Here is a 23,862-nt window from a genome sequence, read left to right as displayed (position 1 = left end):
TGAAAAGGATTAAAGGGGGAAAAACACTGCAAAATAACCAGGAGTAAATTAACAAGACAGTATATTTTTAGAAAAAAAAAATTAAAATCAGAACCACATATGAATTGCCTTTTTATACTCATGAGTAAATTTGTGGAAGTAGAAAGTACTTAACTGTGAGATGATCATATTTACAGGAAACAGTTTCAAATTTTTCTAATTGTTAAATGCATTGAAAGCTGAATTACTTAAGAACTTTCAAATAATGAGCGACAGGTTGTAAGGACTAGATACTAAATTATGCATTATTTGTTTATTTTTTCTTTATTCAGAGTGTATAATCCAATCAAATTTTGGAGCAAATTGCATAAAAAGAGGAAACTCCGGGGGGATTTTGGAAACAATGGTGATGAAATATTAAAATAATGTAAAACACCTCCTCAGATTCACTAATAAAAAAAAAAAAAATATAAATTAAATAACTACATTCTGAGTAATTTATTTAACAGTGTGGGATAAGAAGTAGCCACAGACTTTCGCATAACAAAGAAAAACAAATTGAGTTTTTCAAAAACCCAGTTTAACGAATTTACTTAGAAAAGAAACTAACCACTTGATGAAACATACTACTTGTTGTTAGAGGAAGGTATGCCTGAACGTTTTTAATAGAATTAAATGCTGTCAATTTTTTGGCACTTTTTTTTACATTTGTATTCAGTTAAAAATATCATGTTCATCAGAAAGTTATTGGAATTTAGTTTATGTGAAAATTCTAGGTTCTTAATTGCGTACTTTTATGTTACATTAGAAATTCAGCATCTATCATTTCGATCATTGTAATACAACAACACAGCTGCCTTGAGCCATGATATTTTTTGGTGAAATCATATTTCTTCCTTTTTTTACCATTTCTCTCAACATAAAATTAGCAGGTACTATTTTGCATTTAAAATGCTTGACGCGTAAATGCTTGATGCTTGTCCATCATTTCAAATAGTGGACACTGTTTTCCAGATGAGAGGTCTGTGCCGCAACTGAATATTCCTTTCAATCTAAGTATTATTCATATTTCCTATTGTAAAACTATACTTTAGGAGGTAAGGCCAAAGGTAACTAACTCCTCTGGCAGAGACGAAAAAAACACAGACCCGCTAAAATGTTACCTGCGTTCCAACGTACAAGGAATAATTACACGCATTACCGAGGACAGAGGCGGATCCAGCAATTTGGTAACACCTCCTTTTAAACCTCTGTTAAATAATCGATTCTTGTCGGAGCACCTGGCCCCTCCAAGAATCGATACATTTCCATAGGTTCAAATGGAGAAAAACAATGTTGCCAATTTGAAGGATTCGCCAATGCTCGAGAAGGCCAGTAGGTGTGAAGAAGTATTCAAGTTTTGGGCTCTCTCCTATTTTCTCATAGTTTGAGCAAGTTAATTAACAATACATTTTTTTAAAAAAAATTACTGAGCCTTGGAAAGAGAAATTAGGGAGAAATGTAGAGGAGCACATTTTGTCTACAGTTTATTTTACACGGCCCTCATTTGAGGATTTATTATCCTGGTAAATCCTTTCGAGAGATCTTTAAATTCAAATTATTTTTGAAATCTGATTCCAAATTTTAAAAGAGACTTGAGCGACACCTTTAAAAAGAGAGAGAAGGGCGAAGGCAGTACAACAGAGCACATAATTTCTCACGCCAATCAGAGAGTGATTCCGACAAAGGATTCAAACTCTTTAGACAGGCCGACCGATCTCTTGCACCACATTCTCTCATTTGGCACCATTGAGACTATTTACACTAAATTAATCAGTCGTCTTTTTCAAGAGAAAAGGGCTGAGCTTTCACGAATCCTTGACCCTTAGCCTTGCTCCGTACGGAAGCTGCGAATGGGAGTTCAACGGCTTGGGCTCACTACTGCTATAACTCGTCTCCAGAGAGATCACTTTGATTCCGTCTCCAGAGTCGGTCGCCTCCATGATCTCCATGGAGCTGCCGCCATCTCGACTCTCCTTGGAGTCCTCCTCTGAGGAAGAGCTGTCCGCCTCCTCCTTGTGGTTCTGCGCGTAGTCCTTGGCGCCGGTGATCTTGGACGAGTAGGCCATCTCCACGACACGTGTCTTGCTGGCCTCCTCCCTCGATGTGTTCTTCTGGAGATCGGCCTCGCTGTACTGGGAGTTGTACGCGTTCTGGTAGTGGCTCGGGTTGAACACCGGCCTGGTCTCCTCCACGATTTCTCGGGGTGGCTTCTCCGAATCGTCTTCGACAACCTCCCCGCGGACGATATCCAAGATGGGAGATGAATCGGGCGTGGTCTTTCGCTCTTCGTGGCTGTCCTCCTCGCTACTTAAAGACTGGACCTGCGCTAGGGTAGCCAAGGTATCCGCGCCGTGTTTACTCGACAGGAGCTTCTGAGCTTTCTTGGCGGCTGCCCGCTCTGCAGGCTCGAAGTCAACCTGGTTGCTGGCCACCCCTTCATCGTTCTCCCCGGAGTTGTCGTTGTTGGCGTTGTAGAAGCGGCTCTTCTCCGCTTTCTCCTCCGGTTTGGCGAAAAAATTGGCGCGCTGGCTGGCCTGCTTCTCCATCTCGCGGTGCATGTCGATCGAGCTGGCCTCTGGGAAGCTGTCGGTTCCGTGGGCGCCCTGCTGTGTCCTCTCGTCGTAGTTGAAGGTCTCCATCTGCGGGCTGAAGTTGCTCGGCATGGCTTGGGGTTCCAGATTCTGGAGGTCGAGGTTCTGCGCGACCACGGGCATAATTATCGCCGGAGCGGGGTAGATCTGGGGGAAGGCTTGGGCGGGGACGTACTGGGGGACGACGCTGACCCCACCGGTACCCGGGTGGAAGCCGTTCATGAGGTTAAAAAGCTCTTGTGCGGTCAAGCGGTTCGACTGGTCGACCTCCTGCTGGAGCGCGATATCTAGGGGTAGCTTTCCGTTGCTGGGGAGAGAGTGAGGGTCGGTAGTGGGGGGAACCTTGAGGGTCGGCACGTGGGGGTCAGGGTCTGGCGCGAAGTAGGAGTCCTGGCCGGAGTGGGGTTTGTGCAAGCTGGGGTCCTCGGTGACTTGGTAGCCGTTGAAGGATTCCAGGTGAGCGGTCTGGGCGTGAATGTGGGGGGACACTTCCGGTACGGACGAGGGGTAGTCGTAGTGTTGGGAGTTTTTGTCTGCGGGGTTTAGGTTGGGGGCGGGGATGGTCCTGATCGGTCCGCGTTCGTCGTCGTGATATCGGGAGTGGGGTTGGGGTGGGGGTGGAGGGTGGGCGTGGTACGTGGGAGCGTAGACGGGCTCCTTGGGGCGGTGGCTTGGCACGGGGGATTTGTAGTGACTGCCCAAGGGGATGAAGTTAGGCGGTTTGTGGAGGTAGGGTTGCGGCGAGCGGGGGACTACGTTCTTCGGGGGTCCGTAGTAGCCGGGACGCGCGGGTCCCACGGGGCTCCCCCCAGGGCGGCCGTGGTTAGGAGGTGCACCCCTATTCTGCCAATGTGGTGGGGGTGGGTGCGGGTACTTGGGTGCGCCGGGGCCTTTCGGCACCTGGTAGTACTTGGCCATTGCGGGGTGTGGGGGTGGTCCTTGCCTCGCAGGTCTGTGATGGTGTTGGTGTTGGTGCTGGTGCTGGTTGTGGTGGGTGTTCTTTGGGTAGACGTATCCATGAGCATGGACAAGCAGAGTGAATAACACTAGATCTCGAATCATCTGCAACAGAAAAAAATAAACAAATTAAGACGTAATCACGTGTTATTTCTGGCAGATAATTTTGCCAGAGAAAAACATTAAATTGACATTCCTGGCGTTTCATTTGTTTTAACCCAAAATTTTTTGTAAAACTGTTGGCGACGTGGATTAGGAAATTGTTTGACCCGTCTCCTTTTTAAAACATGAACTATTTTGATAGGTTTTCTTATAACATTTTTTATACCTTAACAAACTGTCCATCTGTTAAGTGTACATTTTTTTTTAAAAACTATACAGCGCTTTCAGGATTTTGAGATGCCAGTCCGAAGGAATACATTAATTCACAGTTCAGCAAGTTTTGAGTGTTTTTGCTGGAAAAAAAAAAAACAGTCGATCTATCTTTTGATATTGTTCGTAATTTTGCGTCTTTCCGAGGAATAATTACACTGGTGTTTAAAGATCGCTGCAATGGTTCATTTCATTAAAATAGGAACGAACTAAAAAGGATAGTTGCGTTCCATTCACGAGCGAATATGAGACATTTCCGCTGCCACATGCGACGTAACGAACGTAGATATGAGCACTTCGATACGACTGAGCTCGCGTTGCATACACATTAAAATGAAGGCGTTTTGACATCTCTTGCCTTTACTGAATTGCTGATCTCGCGATCAATGGGTATATTTTTACAGCTAAGAGGAACAACAATCAATATTATGGGCCTTCTTGATTCTTCTTTCCTTTTTAATCACAGATCTGCTTAGTTAGTGCTATCACTATGTTGCTTGCGGTAAAATCTCTCAAAAATCATTCCTGGCTCACTGGCATCACTCATGAATAAAGATGCGACTCGGAAGGATTTTCAGAGATTGATCTTTTATTTATTTTAAATAGCCTGCGTTGCCTGAACGTGGTCCTCATTGCATTTCCCTCCCCAGCCGCAGTTAATTACGTTCGAATACCGACGCCGGTGTCAAAGCGATCCATTTTCCACGGGCAATCATGCCTCCGCGTGGTCGGGAGGAATTATTTAATTGCCATTTCTTCCTGGATATGAAGGCATGTCCTCCTCCATGGAGATCGTGACACAGGTCAAGTCACGTCTCAGACCTTACCCCGCAGCTCCGATTGATATTTGACCTGGATTTATTTTGTAAGTGCAGAGGGCATCTTTACGATACGATGCTTCGTTTTCGACTGTTTAATGTTGTTGTATCAATGGAACTCGAAGATATGATAATCGCGGGTCTTGATGAATGAATGAACAAGTAGTCGCCGCGGGCTGATGCATGCGCACGTTGTCATGTTTCCTTTAAAGATTTAAGTATTCACTGGAAAAAAAGTCGCTTGGATCTAGAGTCCAGATTCTTAAAAACATCGACAAGAAAAAATACTCTCGATTCAGTCGGATTTTTGCTTAAATCGAGAACCAAGCCTCTTAATTTAGGCATATTTCTTTTTGATTCAAGCAAAAATCCGATTGAATCAAGAGTACTTTTTCTTGTCATTGTTTTCAAGAGTCTAGACTCTAGATCCAAGCGACTTTTTTTCCAGTGTTGATATCGTGAAACCAGAAAATACGAATCTCGATTGCAGGCTATCATACCTAACGCTCAGTCTCTATTATTTTCAGATAATTTTTTCTTATATTTCGACGTGAAACTTTCGGAGAACATTCGTAAGCAAAATGAAACATTACGCAGAATTTTTTGCGATAAAGACCACCGCTCGTCTCTTAAAAAGTAAAAATCGCGGGCAAAGACTACATTTTGCTATGAGAAACTTCAATTTCTCGCTCATTCTAAAAACAACGTATGTTCCACTAGTTCCCCTATGCAGATAAAAAATATAATGATTTTAAAATTTTAAAACAGTTTAATTAAAATTATCTAGTTATCAAGTCTAAAAACATTATATTTTCAATATAGAATAGAATAAAATCTAATAATTGTTAGGTGGTTTTTTTGCTGATTTTATCGATGATCCAGAAATAGTCGGTCTTTATTGCAAATTGTAGTCCTACCGCAAAGTCGCTGATCGGGAAATTTGCCCCTTTAGTTTTCTCATTGATTTAGGTATTCCTAAAGGAGAAAGAAAAAGGGAATAAAGAAAGAAGGAAAGAACGGAGGAAAGAAGAAGAAAGGACGCTTACATTTGGTCATATTCATGACTAAATTGACTCAAACTGCATACTATAGATGCTTTAAAATTTTAAAAATTCACTTGGGGAGCCCCCCTTCCCCCCTCCCGTTAGAAGCGTCTGTGAAACCTCCCGGGTCCGCTGTTTTACGGGCCGTACTACTCGTGGGTTACTAGACCTTTGACAATATATCGACCACCCATTTTGCGCATCGCAGGTTATCGAGAAAAAACTGGTGGTTGATAAGAAATGTTTCAGTTAAAAAAAAAAAAAAAAAAAAAAAAAAAAAAACTGAAATACCGTGATACATCCGGCAGCCTTGACCATGGCGGCCCATTGACCTATTGTTGAGTCGACTTTGGATACCGCGACCGCGCCTTGTAATTTGAGTTGCGTACTTTACCGTCGTCAGGAGGAAGATTCGACCGCCGCACAGTGGATCGAATCAATGGGAGAGGTCGGACATGAAATTTCTAACTGAAACTGCATATTTTGACGTTTAATTCGTCAAATTTTAATGTGTGAGGGGTGCTTGTTGAAGAAAATTTCACGAAGAAACCAATGGAAACACTTTTAAATCATCAAAATTTTGTATGATAGGAGTTATAGGCTTTTAAAGTTTCCAAATGTTGTCCGTCCTCGCCCATTGACTCGATCCATTGTGCGCCGCGCCGCGTCCCGAGGGCTCCGAGTCGAAACTCAGTTTCACTTCAAACGAAGGCTGGATGAGTTACGGCCGGGGCTCGCTGAATTTCCGTCTCGCTGAAATGATGAGTCATTTTTGCCAGGACCGAACACAACTCATAACCCTGCCGTATTTAGAAAGAACCGCGTAACTTTCGATGGGGACCTCATGTGTGAACGTTGTTCTTTGCTAGGTCCGGCAAAAGTACGATCTGCATGAAAGGGAATATCCTCCCGATTGAAATGTGAAATCAAAAAAGGACAAAAACTTCGAGGCTCCGTCATTTATGCCAGGACCGAACACGAAGCACAACTTTGTCGTCTGTATGAGGAACCGCGTAACTTTCAGTGTGAGTCCTGCACTGCCGTGCTGAGGGAGCCCGCCGTATGAACATTCGAAAGTTTCCAAATACCTCCGGATGGAACATGTATCTCTGAGGAAAGTTATGCATATTTTTTTAAAAACATTTCAGATATTCAGTTTGATTTGCGAAGAAAATGGTCGAAAAATTGGAAGGAAAATGATTGCAACTTTTCCAATAAATTCATATTTAATCGCGTGAGTCTAAATATTAATATGTCTTTATTTTCATGCACTTCACGCGAAATTAAGGCACGTAATCGGCACTAACTCTTAATCTAATTGATGCGTCCATCGCTATTAGAGGGCATGAGAGGCCGGAGCGCCTTCAATTATTGTGGAAGCAACATTGATATCAATGGAACACGAATAGGTAGTTGCATCCAGGCGCTTTTAGCATCCGTTGACTGATATTCTGACAGAGTGCCTCTCTAACTCGGTCGCTTCCTCAGTTCTATGAATATAAGCAAGGTATAAACATATCGACGGTGAAACTACCAAACCACGTATCTCGGTTTGCCTCGTCGCAGACTTCCTGTCATACTTTATTTTTTAAATGAAAAACTACTTAACATCCAGTCTTGAAAATACTGTGATTTTTCCTCTTTGTGCGGAGAAAATTCCGTAAAAATTTCATGGAATGATATTGATTTGGTCTACTTCAAAAAAATAAAATGTGAGCGTAGATTTTTAAACACCGCAAACGAGATACGTGGTTTGGTAGTTTCACCGTCGATATGTATAAGTACAGTGTTCCGTTCAAAAAAAGATTATTGGTGTATCTGTTATGTTGCTGAATCTTTGAATATTACGTCGATTTTAAACAGGTATCTTTTCAACAATAACAGTCATATCGAACATTTTTACTTGAAGCGAGCAAAAAAAAAAAAAAAAAAAAAAAAAATTAAATGAAATGCCGCATTTTCAAACTACACGATCATACAAAAGGTCATGTTCGTTAAAGAGACAGAGCTTAAATTTCAGATGTTACCCAAAGTGTCTTCTTATTTATTTCCAGGCAAATATTGTAATTCCAGCTCAAAAAGAATAGTACGTAGATTTTTTAACCTTCGAACGGAGAAACGGCTCTTCAGTTGGGAAACTACGATACTATGCGCGGAAATTAATGTCGGATGACTGCCGAAAAATATGAATTCCCTCCCTCGTTAGTGCCCCAAAAGTCAAGGAACCTCACGATATTTTCACCCTCTTGAATACTCTCACAGAGGAAAACAATTTACGGTGGAACAAAGACTGGAGACTTGCCCGGCAACCGCACGCAGTGCAATAAACCCAAATCCAGAGTGCTTGATGTGTTATTTAAACAGCGGATGTCGTTGAATCGCATACATATGAGTATTTAACTGCAGGCGTTCCCATAGTTTTCCTCTGATATTGACATCGGACTAGGAAGACGGGTAGTGCTAGCGTAGTTATTGACGGTCCCTCTAATTCTGAAGAGTGTGCACGTATAACGGGGCAAGAAAAATCAGCGTTGCCATTTTTGTAAAAAGTGAAACTGCTGCATGGCCTTAAAGTCTCCTTGATATCTGGTAGGAGTACGCCCCTATGCCGCTACGCAGACCGACTCTCAAAGGACGCTTCGCGCTCTCTAAGGCTAAAAAGCGGACTCATCTGTAGGGAATATTTTCTGTCGATAGCCGTGACAATTGTGACAATCGGCCTCGTATATGTATATCTCTAGAACGAACTGTAATAAAAAGTGAACATTTACATTGTTCACCCGAAGGAGGGCGCATGCTCAAATTTTCTGCTACTTTTCAAGAGGAAATAACAATATTTAGCCTCATTCACCGATTAAGAAATTGAAAGAAGTAGACATGTGTCTCACAAGCATCCTCTCGTAAAAGTTGGTAGCTTAAAACTGTTCTTCAATAATCAACTGTGAAATCATAAATATATAACCGTTATTTGGACTCAAAAATCTCTTGACTCGGGTTGGATTCATCCAAGTTATGCTATGCGATCAGCAAATATCTAGAGGGTGTTCAAACAAAAAGTTATCCCATCTCATCCTCTTGTTAGAGCTATTTTTCATATGGTTATGATCTGTTGTGCTCTCAATCGTGTAATTTTGACGACTGTTACTGCCTTGTACTAAAGTTTATTTATTTTTCTAGAAAATGCCATTCTAAACAAACCCTATTAGAATGATGCTTAAAGAGAAAGGATGATGCTTTTGTGATGCATAACATGTAACCGTTATTATAAAATACTAGTTAATAATAGCAGGTGATAACTAGTTATTGGCACATGTCTAACAAAGAGACATTTAAATTGAGCGAATTTTATCCCGAAAAGGCAACCGCGCAAAGCGTTGAAAGGATGAAGAGCTTTACTGTGAATTCTAGCCTCGAGCTTTTTAGTTCGGTGGCGCATTTTACGACGGCACATAAGGTCTCCGTGCAGCAATTATGAACGCCCTCATCTGCAGAACTCTACTCATTTGCGCTATTCACGACTTGAAACCTCCCCAGCTCCAAGCCTTTTTCCGGACGAAATTTGGACTCATTGAGCTGTTTAACGGTGGCTTTATCTCGCGGAAACTATGTGTCGATTCATTCGTCGATGAAGTTCACTGTAAAGTTCACAGTCAGCAGGTGCGCCGCGCAGCGCAAATCGCTAGTGAACGCAAAATAACAGAAGCGCCTTCAATTATTCGTGTATACATTTTGCACATCCTCACAGCAGGCACGGTTGCGTCAATGCGTTCACTATAAATCGAGTCAATACTCATGTTACCTTTTTGTTGGCTGTTTAGAATTGGGTTGAATTGTACGTCAAAATTTGACGAAATTAGGACTTCGTACTCTGAATTGCTCAAAACTTGCTAAATAACCACCAAGGAAGGGATTTGAAGGTCCTTTTGGCGGGACTTCGAAATTATACATTTTCACGTTTTGGCTATTTTTAAATTTCGTTCCTCGTAAAATTTCCATAAAGAAACATGAAATTTGATACTGAATTGGGATTGATGAAAGAAACCAAGTTATTTTAGGGGAAACAAAGGGTCCAGTAACTCAGTTTCGATTTACTCATTCATCTTTTTTACGGAGATTTTTTAATCGAATGGCCTACTGGAAAAACAACTTCAGGTGCATCATCAGAAAGAATTTTAACGAGTTAAACGCTGTTCAGTAGGTAAATGTTGGTTCTACACGTCTGATGTACTAGCGAGTTTCTGCAAGTTTCGCGAGTTTTTTCAAATCAGATTAGGATTGCGAAACGAATCGCTCAACTTTTACGAAACTTTACTTTTACTCAACTGTTACTGGCTGAGCGTTGACCTATGAGGGTATAACTTTTTCATCGTATGGAGGGTAGCAGTTCGAGATCTGTAACGTATGTTGCCCCTGCAACCAACAAGCAGACCTTTTATTTGTCAAAAAAACTCCTGAAACCTAATCTCGGTGCATTTCTCCCTTCTATACTGCCGTACTAAGGAAAAACGCCGTATGATCATTCTGCAGTTGCCAAATGTCCCTCCATAATATATTTATTTTTAGGAAAGATATCGACGGTGAAACTACCAGACCACGTGTCTCGTTTGCGATGTTTCAAAATCTCCGCTCCCATTATATTTTTTTGAGGGAAAACAAATCAATATTATTTCTTGAAAATTTCACAGAGTTTTCTTCCCATAGAGAGAAAAAACATGGAAGTTTTCGAGAATTGACGTTGGGTAGTTTTCAATTTAAAAATAAATTATGACAGGAAGTCTACAACGTCGCAAACCGAGATACGTGGTCTGATAGTTTCACAGTCGATGTTGATATTTTTCCTTGAAATTTTCAGATGTCTCAGGTTAAATTTTAAACAAAATCACCTGGAAAATCGGAGGAAAAATACTGAAAATTTTCTCAGTAAATTCGTTTCTTATTGAAGGAAATATCTCAACGCCTGAAGTCTCACACGGCGTTTTTCCTTACACTGGAAAAAAAAAAACACATTGGATCTAGAGTCCAGACTCTTGAAAACATTGACAAGAAAATACTTTTGATTCAATCGGATTTTTGCTTGAATCAAAACGAAATCCGCTTAAATTAAGAGGCTTGGTTCTTGATTTAAGCTAGATTCTGATTGAAACAAGAGTACTTTTTCTTGTCGATGTTTTTAAGAGTCTTGACTCTAGATCCAATGTGTTTTTTTCCTCCCCAGTGCGGCCGTATAGCAATCCATTCCATTCATTTTGTTTCCAGTATTTGTATACCACGGTCTGAGACTGACCGCTCGAGCAACCCCGTCGGACGAAACAATCAGTGGCGTGGCGTGCTTTGCGATAAATCGATTGTTATGCCATTTATTCCTATGGAAAAGAATCGATAAACAGGGCGTTCGCAGCGAACACCTTAATAATCGATTATTTACCAAAGGTTTAAATGGCATAGCAATCGATACATCGCAAATCACGCCACGCCACTGGAAACAATCGGAGCGGGCCCGTGCGAGCTGACAAACGGGGATTTTTAAAGCATCCTATTTAAGGCATGAAAGGGGGAACCAGCTCGGGACACTGGCGAGGTGAGCCCGGCCGGCACCTCGCGCGCGCTTCTTGGTTCTCCGTTGCGACGGCGTCGCTGCTTTCTCTGACAAGCCCTAACTGGACGCATTTAAAGCAACCTGCTCTGCAGAGAGAGCTAGCACGACCCCCTCCCCCCCTCCCCGCTTCATCCCTCTCTTAAGCTCTTAGTTTGTCATCCTGTCACGGAAAAATGGCGTATGTTCACTTAAATCTTGCCAAATTTCCCGGTATACATTTTTTAAGGTGATTCGATGGACGCCATATTTTGTGTCTGAAAGGCATGCGATATATTGCATCCATTGGTTCCATTTTTTCAGCTACTCGTCATTTTTCTCCAATTTTGAGATCGCAATTCTGTTGTCAGGAGACTAAAGCACTCACTTACCAATTTTCAACAATGAAATTCAACGTACTAAAGGCGTGGTTTTTTTAGAGAGAAAATATCGCATTCGAGTGCAGTTTTGATATCAGTATTGAATGCGATAAAATTTGTAGAAGCACCAGACTAAATTGAGAGGAAAATTTTTTGATAAATCCGAATACCGAATGCACAAGTTTTCTATTACTGTATTTGCTGTGACAACCAATGTTACCACCAGTATCATAATTTTAGGAAGTTTTTCAACCACTTGGACCACATTCCATCCTTATGTTTGAGAATTTGGAGACGAACATTTGATTGAAATAACATCAAAATTACACCGAAATTTGATTAAAGTTTATAATAATAATTGGGTGAATATTCCTATGCATAAAAATAAAACAAATTCAAATCGACACACATTTGATATCTCTAAACATTCAATTTTCAAAATCTGCACTGCTGTTAAAAATGTATGTGTAAGTGAAACCCCTAGGTAGGCTGCTAGGAACTTTCAGCAGGGCTGCAAACCCGGAAAAATCTCCCAAAAATTCGGGGCATTCGGTTAGGACTCGTTCCGATCGCCCCGAGGTCAAAGTTTATATTCCAGTTTCGGTTTGAGTTTCGCAACCGATTCCATTTCCACTTTAAATATTTTCTTCTATTTTTAAGAGAGCTTACAACATTTTTAGTGAGGAATGCTGTGGAAGCAAATGATTTTTTCGCGAGGATTTTTTTTTTTGACTTTACAGCAGTGAATACCGGAAAATTAAAAGTAACTGAAGACACAGGGAAGACAAGAACACAATTACAATTTTTGTCGAGGAAGAAATAAATAATCAGTGAGCAAACGGAATGACAAAAAAGCGCTTTCTCTAAATAATCTTGCAACAATGGATCAAATCGCGCGCCCTGTTTTACTCGTGCCTCGCTAGAGCAACAAAAGCTTTTGTCTCTGTAACATGACTGTTCTCGAATCGGTGCCTCCCCTTTTGAATCAATGTTTGGACTTTCAGAGCATTTTCGCGCCTAGCTGAACCGGGATTTTGGGTGCTTTCCAACCTGCGAAGACAAAACCGCATCGCGCGAATTCTGTGTTTCCACAGAACTTACATAGTTACAGTGAGAACAACTAGATCGGCTTTAACAAAGAGTAACCGAATCACATCCGACTCGAACCGAGAAAAAGTGGTTTGAAGTTTAATCTGCATTCTCTACGCGGTCATTTGAAGGCGATCCTCAAATCCACACCACTGGAAACAAGTATTCATGCTTCATAGATGTCAGTAGTGCATGTACGCCATAAATGAAGGCGCTCAGAATTTTCTTATAGTCAAAGCATTCAACGTCAAGACATGTTTTACTCTTGGAACGAGAGGGTCCCTGGTAAAAATTGGCGCTAGGAGCTGCGTTTCAAAATACCGTAGGAGTTCTTATAGCCGACTGAAGAAGGCGATAGAAAATCATATAGCTGGTTGTAGAAAGTGGAAAAAATCATACGGCCGGGCTACACGAAGCGATAAAAAATTAAACAGCGGGACTATTGTTCCTGTCGCCGGGCTTTACACTTTATCGCCTGGCTGTTGCTCTTTCGCCATCGGCTATAAAAGGCTATAAGAAATTGTGTAGAAATTCATGTGCTTTGTAAATCCTTAAGTTTGTACGGAATCACCATAATATTTACAAAACGTACATTATATTTTCCTTTACTACATCTTTGTTTTCATCGATTAAAATGAGAATAATCCATACAGAGTGTGCAAACATTCCAAAGTCATGAGGTGAACAACGCTGACTCCACGAGAAGATCCTATAACACAAAGCGGAGCGGCGGCGCACTGGCGCCTACAAACCTAACAGGGATACTTCACGCACTGCGCAATGCGCGTTTCGCGCTGGCTGCCCACCCGCCCGCCGCGCCGCGCCGCAGCGTACCACGGCGCTTGAAGCAACTATTTCACACCAGAGGTATTGCACAGTATCGTACGAAATTGAAGGCGCTCCAACATATTAGGAATGGCAGGCATCCTTCAAAAGTACGGAGCTTTCCTCGCAAAATAAATCAAGATACTACGGCCCAAGAAGAGAGCGGTAGTCCAAAAACTCACTAAGTCCTAGCATCCGTAATTAGTAACGTTTAGCATACACTTTATCGTCAAGCTGTTGCTTAATTGCCATCGGCTATAAAAGGCTATAAGAAATTGTGTTGCCGGCTATAGAAGCTATTGGAAATCTTACGGTCGGCTGTAGGTCGATGGTATTTTGGAACACAGATTCTACTGCCAATTTTTACCAGGGGTGAATTACGGGGTGATCCAGGGTTGAACGGCCAGACTGAAGGAGCCGAAACACCCCCAAACCCCCTCTTTAAATTGAGATTTCGATTTTTTTTTTAGATCGTTTATGAATTCAGGGCATAAAAGTACAGGGTGGTACAAATTTCCATGAGATTTGGTTCACAACCGTTGCCAGAATTCAGGAAAAACGATTTACATTTCGAAGTTTTAGGGGGATTCGTAGCTTTGATTGGGGGCCCTGTTGGAAAAAGCTTTATCAACAAAAAACTCTTAATTTGACCCATAAAACACGCTCCTTCAGTCGGGCCGTTTAACTCTGGATCACCCTGTATATTTTTACCACCCTTATTTCGTATTTCCCCAACTGTTTCTCCTTGCAAGGCACTGCGAAAAGTCATTTGATTCTGTTGAATCCCCAAAAGTAAAAGATACCACCTGTAGCTAAGAAGTTAGAGGAGGTATCTATGTGTCTATACCAATTATCTCTACCAAAAAGACTACTAGGACTTTTGAAAGTTCGCCTCTGCGCGGTTTAATTTTTGTGTGTATGCATTTCGCCTCCTACCTTTCACTGACGATCTCGAGCTGAACATTTTTTCCCGTCCACACCTCTCATGTACGTTCTTTATGAGGGTGGCAATTAGTGGTGCGGATTTGAACCGAGGAAGTGCCGTGCCTTTCTAAATTGACGGGTCGGTACTCAACCGCACTGCGTGACATCCTCCGTTGCCACGCTTCGAGTGGAATAATCGCTTTTATTCCCTTACTCTCAGAGTTTTAAGCCCCAGGTGGGGTGAAATTTTTGTGCATCGATGATGAAGGTGCAAAAATACGTATCTTAATCAGTGCTCCAATTCCATGCCCGTCAAAAGTTCCAGGGCTCGGATCTTTTTTGTCCCAATTTCGTCCAATCCATGACCGTCAAAAAATCCGGGATCCCCTTTGGATTTTTTGAAAAGTTCCGAGAAAGTTCCTGAAGTACAAAAGATCCGCAACATTTCGGGAATTTCAAAAGTTCCAGGATTCCCTCTAGATTTGATGAAAAGTTCCGAGAAAGTTCCTGCATGATAATGCAAAAGATCCGGAACATTTCGGGAATTTCAAAAGTTCCGGGAAAAATTCAGGATAATTTCAGAAGTCCCGGAATTAGGAACTAGTTGCGGGAAACGGGAGCGCTGACCTTAACTGTGGTTTTTCGAAATGTCCGCTTTTCTTCTATTCTTTTGAAGAGAAACAAACTAACTTTCCAGCTTGAACTTCATGCAAAATATTCTCCTAATACCGAGGAAAAAGCAGGGAGGCTCTTAAGAAATTACGTTGTTTAGTTTTTCAAAGAATACATGAAGTATGACAGGAAGTCTGCATCGTCGCGAACGGAAATACGTAGGATCGCACTTTGCCTTTCGATATTACGAGGGATTTGATTGTTCGTCGCAAGGATGAGTGGCGGTTAACAACGGTATCTTTTCAGTCAAACTTTATCATGGAAGCGCTCTCAAAAAGCTTTGAGAGAAAGAAGAAGAAGAAGAAGAAGAAGAAGAAGAAGAAAATGGATTTTCAAACAGAATCTATTTATTAAAGAAAAATTTGATAACTACGGTTAATCTTGCCTTAAAATCGGGAAAATGACGTGGCTCACAATCAATCTCTCATCGCCACATGCACATCATTGCGTGTGAATGAAACGGTGAAGCATACGCAATCCCTGTGGCGTGTGCCGGTTCCTCCGTAAAGCGAAGTTCACTACCGAAGCAAGTTCAAGGTCAACCGCGTGACCCACTCAGGGGGGAGGGGACCCGCGGGGAACAAACGTACTCACTGCCCCCCCCCCCCCCCCCGACAGCTATACCGCTCCGTGGCGGCGGTTTCATTAACGACCGCACGGCACGGCGGCGGCGGCGGCGGTGTGGCGCACCGTTTATCAATGAACTCCAGTCAATACCGGCGGAGCCACGCTGTCTCGTATTTTTCTCCTTGAACCGTGTCAAATCCAGAAGGGTTACCTACCGCGCCATTGCGGTCTTTGAGACTAGATCTACCTCCGTACTAAGCAAAAACCAGGCAGCTTCAATGGAACACTATGGAGATATGTTGATCTTGCTTGGCACAGTAGACCACTCAATGACGTGATCCTGAATTTTGTGGGAATTTTGAATTTTTGATACAAATATAGGTTTGCTATGCGTGTTTGGACTGTTCAAATCAAAAGGAACAATATCCATTCTGACGTGAACCTTGCAATTTTTGAGAATAGATCTACCTCCGCACTCAGCAAAAACCGCGCAGCTTCAATGGAACATTGTAGAGCTATGTGGATTTTGCTTCACACTCAGCACGGTAGATCACTCCATGAACTGAAATTTTTGGGAATTTTGAATTTGCTGGGACAATAATGTAAGTTTGCTATGCGTGTTTGGACGTTTCTCAAATCAACAGGAAATATATCCATTCCGACATGAGCGTTGAGATCCATAAGAGTACATGCATGACAGGGCTCCTGTCACAATTAATTGCTGGGGTTAATGGACCGAACACGCAATTTGGCCTGGAACGGGCGCGACTGAGAGTGAAATGATGACGAAGACTTGAGATGAAAAGGAGAAGCCCTCGGCGCAGCGGTCGGCATGTAACATATATTAGCGCCTACAAGACTGCACGAATACTTCACGCATCGCATCGAACACAGTGCGGTCACTGCGGTCAGCGTGAAACGGATAGCGCCTACAAGAATGCATGAATACTTCACGCATTGCATCAAATACAGTGCGGTCACTGCGGTCAGCGTGGAACGGATAGCGCCTACAAGAATGCATGAATGCTTCACGCATTGCGCCAAACGCAGTGCGGTCAGCGTGAAACGCATAGCGCCTACAAGACTGCGTAAATACTTCACGCATTGCGTCAAACACAGTGTGTTCAGCAGCGGTCGGCGTGAAACTCATAGCGCCTACTAGACTGTCGGAATACTTCACGCATTGCGCCAAACACGGTGCGGTCTGCGTGACGCGGCGGCGGAAGTTAAAATCATTAAACCACATTTATGTTTGTTCTTTCATAATGTGTTCGTTCAATACTTAGAAATGGGGGGCCTTGTCCACACAGAGATAGGTTTACGGAAATTTACTTTCGCGCAAAGTTCGGTGAATTTTTGTCAGTAGTGCTGACAGGGCTTTCCCAAAAAATGTGTCCAACACGAGTAAACGAGTCTTATGCACCCCACCCTCGCTGGCACGTTCACTTGATGGTTTTTATTGATGTTTCAAAACGAATGAGAAGGGGGCAAAATACAAGCGGCCCATGGGCGGCAAGTAGGTAAATCCGGCCCTGTGTCCAACCTCTCTGAACTAATTCCAATGTGCGGGCAGTCTTTACTGCGAGGATCTAAAATGCCTTAACTTCTTCATTTACACTTCGAATAAATTTCTTAGGTACGAATTGTTGCTCTACAAATCATGTTTTTAGCCGGATACGTAAAATATCGGTTTTTAGCCGGACGAAATCATGTATTGGTAGGAAGTGCGTGCACCAAAAACGAATAATTTAATAATTACACTGTTAAATAAAATTGAAAACACCGGTGTGTTGATTTTTAGATCGTTCGTCATTAGATACAAAAGACATATTGCCAGTAGCACACAGTGGGAGTCGAGATCCCTACATTGTTGCCAAACATGCCCGAGGAACCAGAGGTGGTCTAGCAGACACACGGGTGTGTTTTTGGCAACACATATAGGAATCTCACTACACAAGGTCCAAAAAAATCACCGAAGTTTTCAGAGGCGTTTCATTTTTTACAGTGTATAAACTATTGCGAAAATATATTCCATCAACACTCCCAATACGGATAGACGTCTTCCGCTTGAAAGTGTCAATTTCTTACGATCAAAAATCTGTGCTGCAATAAGGCGAAGACACATTAATGTTATGAGCTGTTCGCAATTCTTAAAGACGTTTGTGAATGTGACAAGAATTTGAAATATATGAGACACGGCGATGATGACTCATTTACGTGGCTTAGCCATTAATAACGCCTCATTAACCGCATATTCAACATCCCAGTAGGCCGTTGACCAGAATATGGTGTAAAAGCAACGTAAGATTAATTGTTCAAAATGTCAGGAGGAGCTGAGCCCTTTGATTGTTTTGCAGTTCGACTTCTCGTCAGTATGGCCATTCCACTGTTTTAGCTGCATCACTAAGTGAGTCAGTTGAAAATATCTTATGTAAATTTTTTCTCTACGAAAGTCCCTCTTTCAAATTCAAGTCGAGGTTATAAAATTGACATCCACACCAAATGTTAGCAACCACGATTTCGCAGTAAGTGTATAGGAAATTTGTTTTTGCATAATTTAGAAAAACTTGACTTTCATTTGGATGTATTTATGCTAAAAGGAACTAAACCCAATGCACATAGTTCCTTTTAGCATAAATACATTCATTTAAAAGAGTGGTCTTGCGTTTGTTTTTTCTATTTAATGCCCTCAAGTGAGGTGGATCCGTTAAATGTCAAAATTTAAAGCATTAGCATAAGCATTTTAGCAATATGTGTCCGATATATCTCGATATTTGTGTATGCTCATCGTAGATTAAACTAAACAATGTCTAAGTATTATTTTTCAAGCGATACTTCGGAGAGATGATGTGGTTCTTTTTACAGTTTCTTTAAATTGAACAAAGGTAACATTGGCCGATTTCATCGTTACTGTTTCCTGCATGTAAATAAGATATGTTCGACGAATGTAGCGCCTTACATATTATTGCAAACGTGTGGTCAACTTAATCACATCATACTTTCCAATTATAATTACCGCCTCCTTTTTCATGATTTGTTCTATGCTAACATAATTTAAGCCCGTGAGCGGTGAGCCCAAACAAACAAGAGGTTATTAGGACCCAGAAAAAAAGGACAATAATTTCCTCGACCGCTGTCCTTTTCGGGTTTCCAAAATTACTGTTATTATGAGGGAATTGTAGGTGTGTGAAATAATTATACTTTTCAAGCTTTGAGGGGCGAAGAGGGAAGGCAAACAGATCAGTGAAAGTGTGCTTGTTATGTTACATCGTTACACGCCCGAGAATCTGTGACAGAGATCTTAGGCTGTGAGTCGCATCATTAGTGAACCAAAACGTGCGAATTATTTGGGGGCTACTTTAAAAATGTCATCGTTATTACACGTAATCATATTACTTAAAGTAAGTATATCCTTGAGTTGTATCCAACCGGAAACGGAAAACTACTGATAAAAATAATTTTCGAGAGCAGAGAAGAAATTGCGTAATACTCCTGAATTCCGCATGAAAGCAAAAGTAATTCATTTATTTATTCTCTCTCTCTCATTTATTTTTCATTGTTTATTGTAATTCTTTTTTCTAATCCACTGCTTTAGTTTTAAGGTGTATGAATGTAGTCTGGGTGCTGTGTGAGAATAGGTTATACATGCAAAAGTTAAAAATGAAAATTAAAAATGGTTAATTTGTTTGTTATTATATTTGTAAAACGAAGTTAATTTACACTTGTAAACAGGTGGTTGTAACATAATTTGTTGAATAAAAAAAAAAAAAAAAAATACTCCTGAGGCCCTCGTGGCTTTTTCGGTACAGGTTGATTGCGTGTGGGGTCACGTCGGTTCTTTGGGCCTCTTTTCAGCAAAAAAACAAGTTGTGAACTTCAGCACTATGTGTTCATAGGGCGCATCATAGGTTCGTGCGAAAAGTTCATCAGTTTGAATTCGCTGCAACCCTCCTCCAAATTTTACGTAAAACAAGATCTTGAAACGAAAATTACTACAAAGCACCCCGATCAAGATTAACATTTTAATTCGGCACTGGTTACGAAAAATTTGAATTTTCCGCATACATGAACGAACGGAATCCCCGTAAATCAAATCGCGCACTACAACAGTTTTGGCAGATTCCTTGATCGAGATGTGTTCCTTCTACGCGCTATGTTGTTGAAAGAGGAAGTAACGCGCAACAGCTGAGCCACAAAGCACCGAGACTAATGTTGCTTTTTTCATAGAGCAGAAATTGTCCTGGCAACTTATCGTGTGCGATTTACTTTCAGTAGATAATAGCTTTTTGTACGAATAAGAAGTTTGATTATGCATCGAAAAACGTCGTAGTCAGGATGTACTTTCAATAATTTTCATCGCAGATATGTTCTCTGTAAAATTTTGATGAAAAACCTCATATGGTCGCATCCGGGAAAAGGGGTCTTACCTTCTAAGAATACAAAGAGCCAGTGGTACCTTTGCATAGGGTGTAACAATCTCGAAATTTTGGCGCAAGTTGGACCCAACAGCTCAAAAATTAAGGGGGGGGGAGGTGTGTGTCACGTCCTGTAGTTCTAAGACAAAAATTCTCATGAGTGAGGTTAAATTTAGGTTAAAATTCCCCTGTAAGACTTAGTTATCATCATCAGGATCACTTTAAATTGGGGACCGCAAACACACTACGAAATAAAGAAAATAAACTTCCACCAGCTTCAATAAATAAACTACCATACCCAGCATAAAGGTTATTTTTGACCACACCGTCTCCGTATCTTTATCCGCATCTCTTCGGAGTCCACGCAATAAAAGCCGCACAAACGTCACCAATCATGGCGCAAATCCCGTTAAATCCGGCTTATCCCGACGATACGGGTGGTTCCCGACCAGGAACACAATAATTATTCGGCGAGTCGGAAACGACTTCGTGTTCCTAATCACACGGCCACCCTCGCGCCAGACCCCCCGGCTGAAAACGCGTGAGTCCAGTGAAAAACTCCCGGCACTTGCGTCGTTTTAGTCCCGCGTAGTGGCCGCGTAAGTCGGTGCGTGGACCCGTCTTCCGACGGCCGCGGCGGCGGCGACCGGCCAGACCGCACAATTTACCGGGTATTTCAATTAGAGTGCCTACGCCGCGTACAACAACACGTTTACGGCCACGGTAATTGAAAAGCGCATGCTTCCGGCGGCGTTGCCGGGTTTCGCCGATTGTTGTCAACATTTCTGCTGTTCCAAGAGGAGCGCACTAAGGGCCATCCATAATTCTGCCGTGCTAAGGAAGAACGCCGTATGAACATTCGAGAGTTGCCAAATTGTCATGGATAAAACATGAAAAAACATAAGGAAAATAATGACTAATTTTTTTTGAAATTTTCAGACGTTTCAGATAAAATTGCGAACAAAATTGTCTGAAAAGATCGAGAAAAAATATTCACAACTTTCCTCGTAAATTACGATTTTATTGAAGGAAGTATGGCAACGTCTGAACGCTCATACGGCGTTCTTCCTTAACGCGGCAGAATTGACGTCAGGGTTCTGGAGGGGGGGGTTTCAGTCTAGGGATGCCTGACATGTACCGGACAATGAAAGGGGACGATGCATGGGAAAAGCTGAACTTACGCCATGCTAAAATTGACGCTAAGCGTTCGTTTTTCAAGAAAAATCCCGATTGTAAACGGTGTTGAACGGCGGATTTTTCGTGAGTAACATGAGATCGGGAGTTGATTCAAACTTGATGTAACTTTTAAGGGAGGTTTCACTGCTGCTTGAAATTTACCTGACAATAATTGATGTGCAAAGTGAGAGTTGTAGGAAAATCGGGGGATAAAGCCTGACGTAGTTTTTAGACGGTTTATATACTACCATTCAAACGTTGCAAATTTCTTTCAAAGAAAATACATATTCATTTTTAGGAGAACCCATTGGGTCATTGATGGCAATATGCCAAAAGGAACCAGCGTTCGTTGAGAAAGAGCGGATGCATTGCTTGTGTACATCTAAATCATTTTCTGCCAAATTTAAGAAAAATCATGCACAATTTTGCAGAAAATCCGTTTCATAATAGTGAATTTTTAAACACTTTTTTTTTGTTCGCGGAAAAGTTTGGTAGCTCCGCCTGATTTTGAACGTGGGAAGACTTTTGAGAGGAAGACGATGAAAAATCTGATCACATTTACATTGTATCCTGTGATGGATGAACGTATGACAAGTTCAACCAAAACATTAATTATTCTCACTCATAAGTTTCCCTTAATCCAAAATTAGTCTTTTTACCTGATCCTCTTCTCTGAAGTTTGTGGTACTTGCGGAGAGCGGCCAACATTTTGTGAAAAATTGGCAAAATTGCCGGAGGTAACCGGTTAATCAGAGGTCCGGGCACACGCTGTTGGTCTTCTCGATACCTGCAGGTCCCGTAAGTTGGTTGTCGTCTCGAGTGGCCAAAATTTCCTTGTTTGCCAAAACACTCGACCCGAAGACGACATTGTAATCAGCCAATTTTAAAACCAAGTAAGCCCGTTCTCTGATGAGCCCTGAACCCTATGAGAACGCCTATATTCCAGGGCTCATCAAAGTATGGACATTTTCGGTTTGAGCATTAACTGATTCGAAGATGCATAATCTTAGGGCTTCAGAGAGAAGTGAAGACGATTGGAACCGGATTGGCTGAGCTCACCTCATTACCAGCTAAATAGAGTTGAAATTCGGCGAGGAATACGTTATTTTGAAGAGGTTCGTCGCAAACTCGGTGTTGCGAACCGGTAGTTTGAGTTGAGTGTAAATAAATAAATATACACTACAACCTTACTTCTCTGGCTTTCCGTATTCCAGACAGTTGTCCGGGTTATTTGCTGTACGAGGAGAAATTTTTTTCCGAGGATCTTAGATGCTCGGATTGGAAATTTTAGCGAAATGGGTCAGTTACGTGTGGTATGAAATCATGACGTCTAGAGTTCTTGACGATCGCTGATTACACAACAGGGTCCAGTTTTGTCCGTTTGCATACTTTTTCTCCATCCTTTCACAAAAAATGAGACAGCATTGAAGGATGAAAAATGTTATAAATAGTTTTTGGCTTTGACCTAGCCGAGGTCGATCTCATATTGCTACATCAAACTATTTCACACTCTTTCAAAACCCCTTTTTCTGACACTCATGCATAGTAAAACCCTACTTCAGTCGATAATGTTCATCACATTTGATCATCTCCATCAAAAAGCATGTCCAATTATCTCTGCTCTATGCAATCAAGTATACTCTATTAGGACGTGAAAGGACCAAAATCTATTTAATCTCAACAAAACCCCCGCTATGTGGTCCTCATCCCCTGTGAAAGCTTACCTAAATGGCACCAGAGTGAATGTTGTATGCATATTCCTCGGCCATAATGGGTTTGAATAGCGCGATCTGTGCGGGAGGCACGTTCCACTTGTCATCTAGGGTCACTATGGAGTTGGACACTGCCCTCCCGAGGCAGCGCTGTCATATTTATACTTATTAAAAATAATAAAAAATAAATGGTAACCGTTCAAAATCAGTCCTTTTTTATTTTTACAAAGGACGAGTTTCACATATTTCGGAATGAAAGTTTAATGTAAGTATTCCTGCTCACCCCCTCTCATGACGCGTAATGAGTATCAATAGGAGTTAATTGCAAGTGTTTTTCATTGAACATCCAAATTAAAAGTTTTCGACCCAACTCGACGAAAATCGCTCATCACCACCATAATACACCGCAAAAATACACCATAACGGAAAATGGTCTGGGGGATCCTTGCCGCTCCGTAGGGGGATTCTGAAGTACTACCTAGCTGCACAGGGGGTACGAGAAACCTTTCCGTGATATATTTACCAATCCGCTAATTTAGCGCACAAGACCGCTATACGAATCCCAAAGGAAACTGCAACCGATTCTGCCTAAGATCACGAGGCAAATGACACGTTTTTTTTTTTTTTTTTTTTTTTTTTCTGCTGGTTTAATGGCAAATGACACGTTCCATGATAATATTGAAGAATTGAGCCATGTCGGGAGCAAGTTTGAGCTATTATCACTGAGA

General features: G+C 41.7%; 1 protein-coding gene across 1 annotated transcript in view; it reads right to left on the bottom strand.

The window, feature by feature from the left end:
* Positions 1–44: 44 nt before the first annotated feature.
* The window catches only part of LOC109029941 (uncharacterized), an 89,868-nt gene continuing 66,050 nt past the window's right edge, over positions 45–23,862 (bottom strand). The window contains exon 3 of the mRNA XM_072298035.1: positions 45–3,674. Within this exon, the coding sequence (XP_072154136.1) occupies positions 1,827–3,674 (1,848 nt within the window). The 3' untranslated portion in view covers positions 45–1,826. The remainder of the gene's footprint in view (positions 3,675–23,862) is intronic.

This window comes from Bemisia tabaci, chromosome 3, assembly GCF_918797505.1.
Source record: "Bemisia tabaci chromosome 3, PGI_BMITA_v3".
NCBI classification, from domain to species: Eukaryota; Metazoa; Arthropoda; class Insecta; order Hemiptera; family Aleyrodidae; genus Bemisia; species Bemisia tabaci.
The sequence above is the reverse complement of the archived record's forward strand: the minus strand, read 5'-3'. Positions and strand labels throughout refer to the sequence as shown.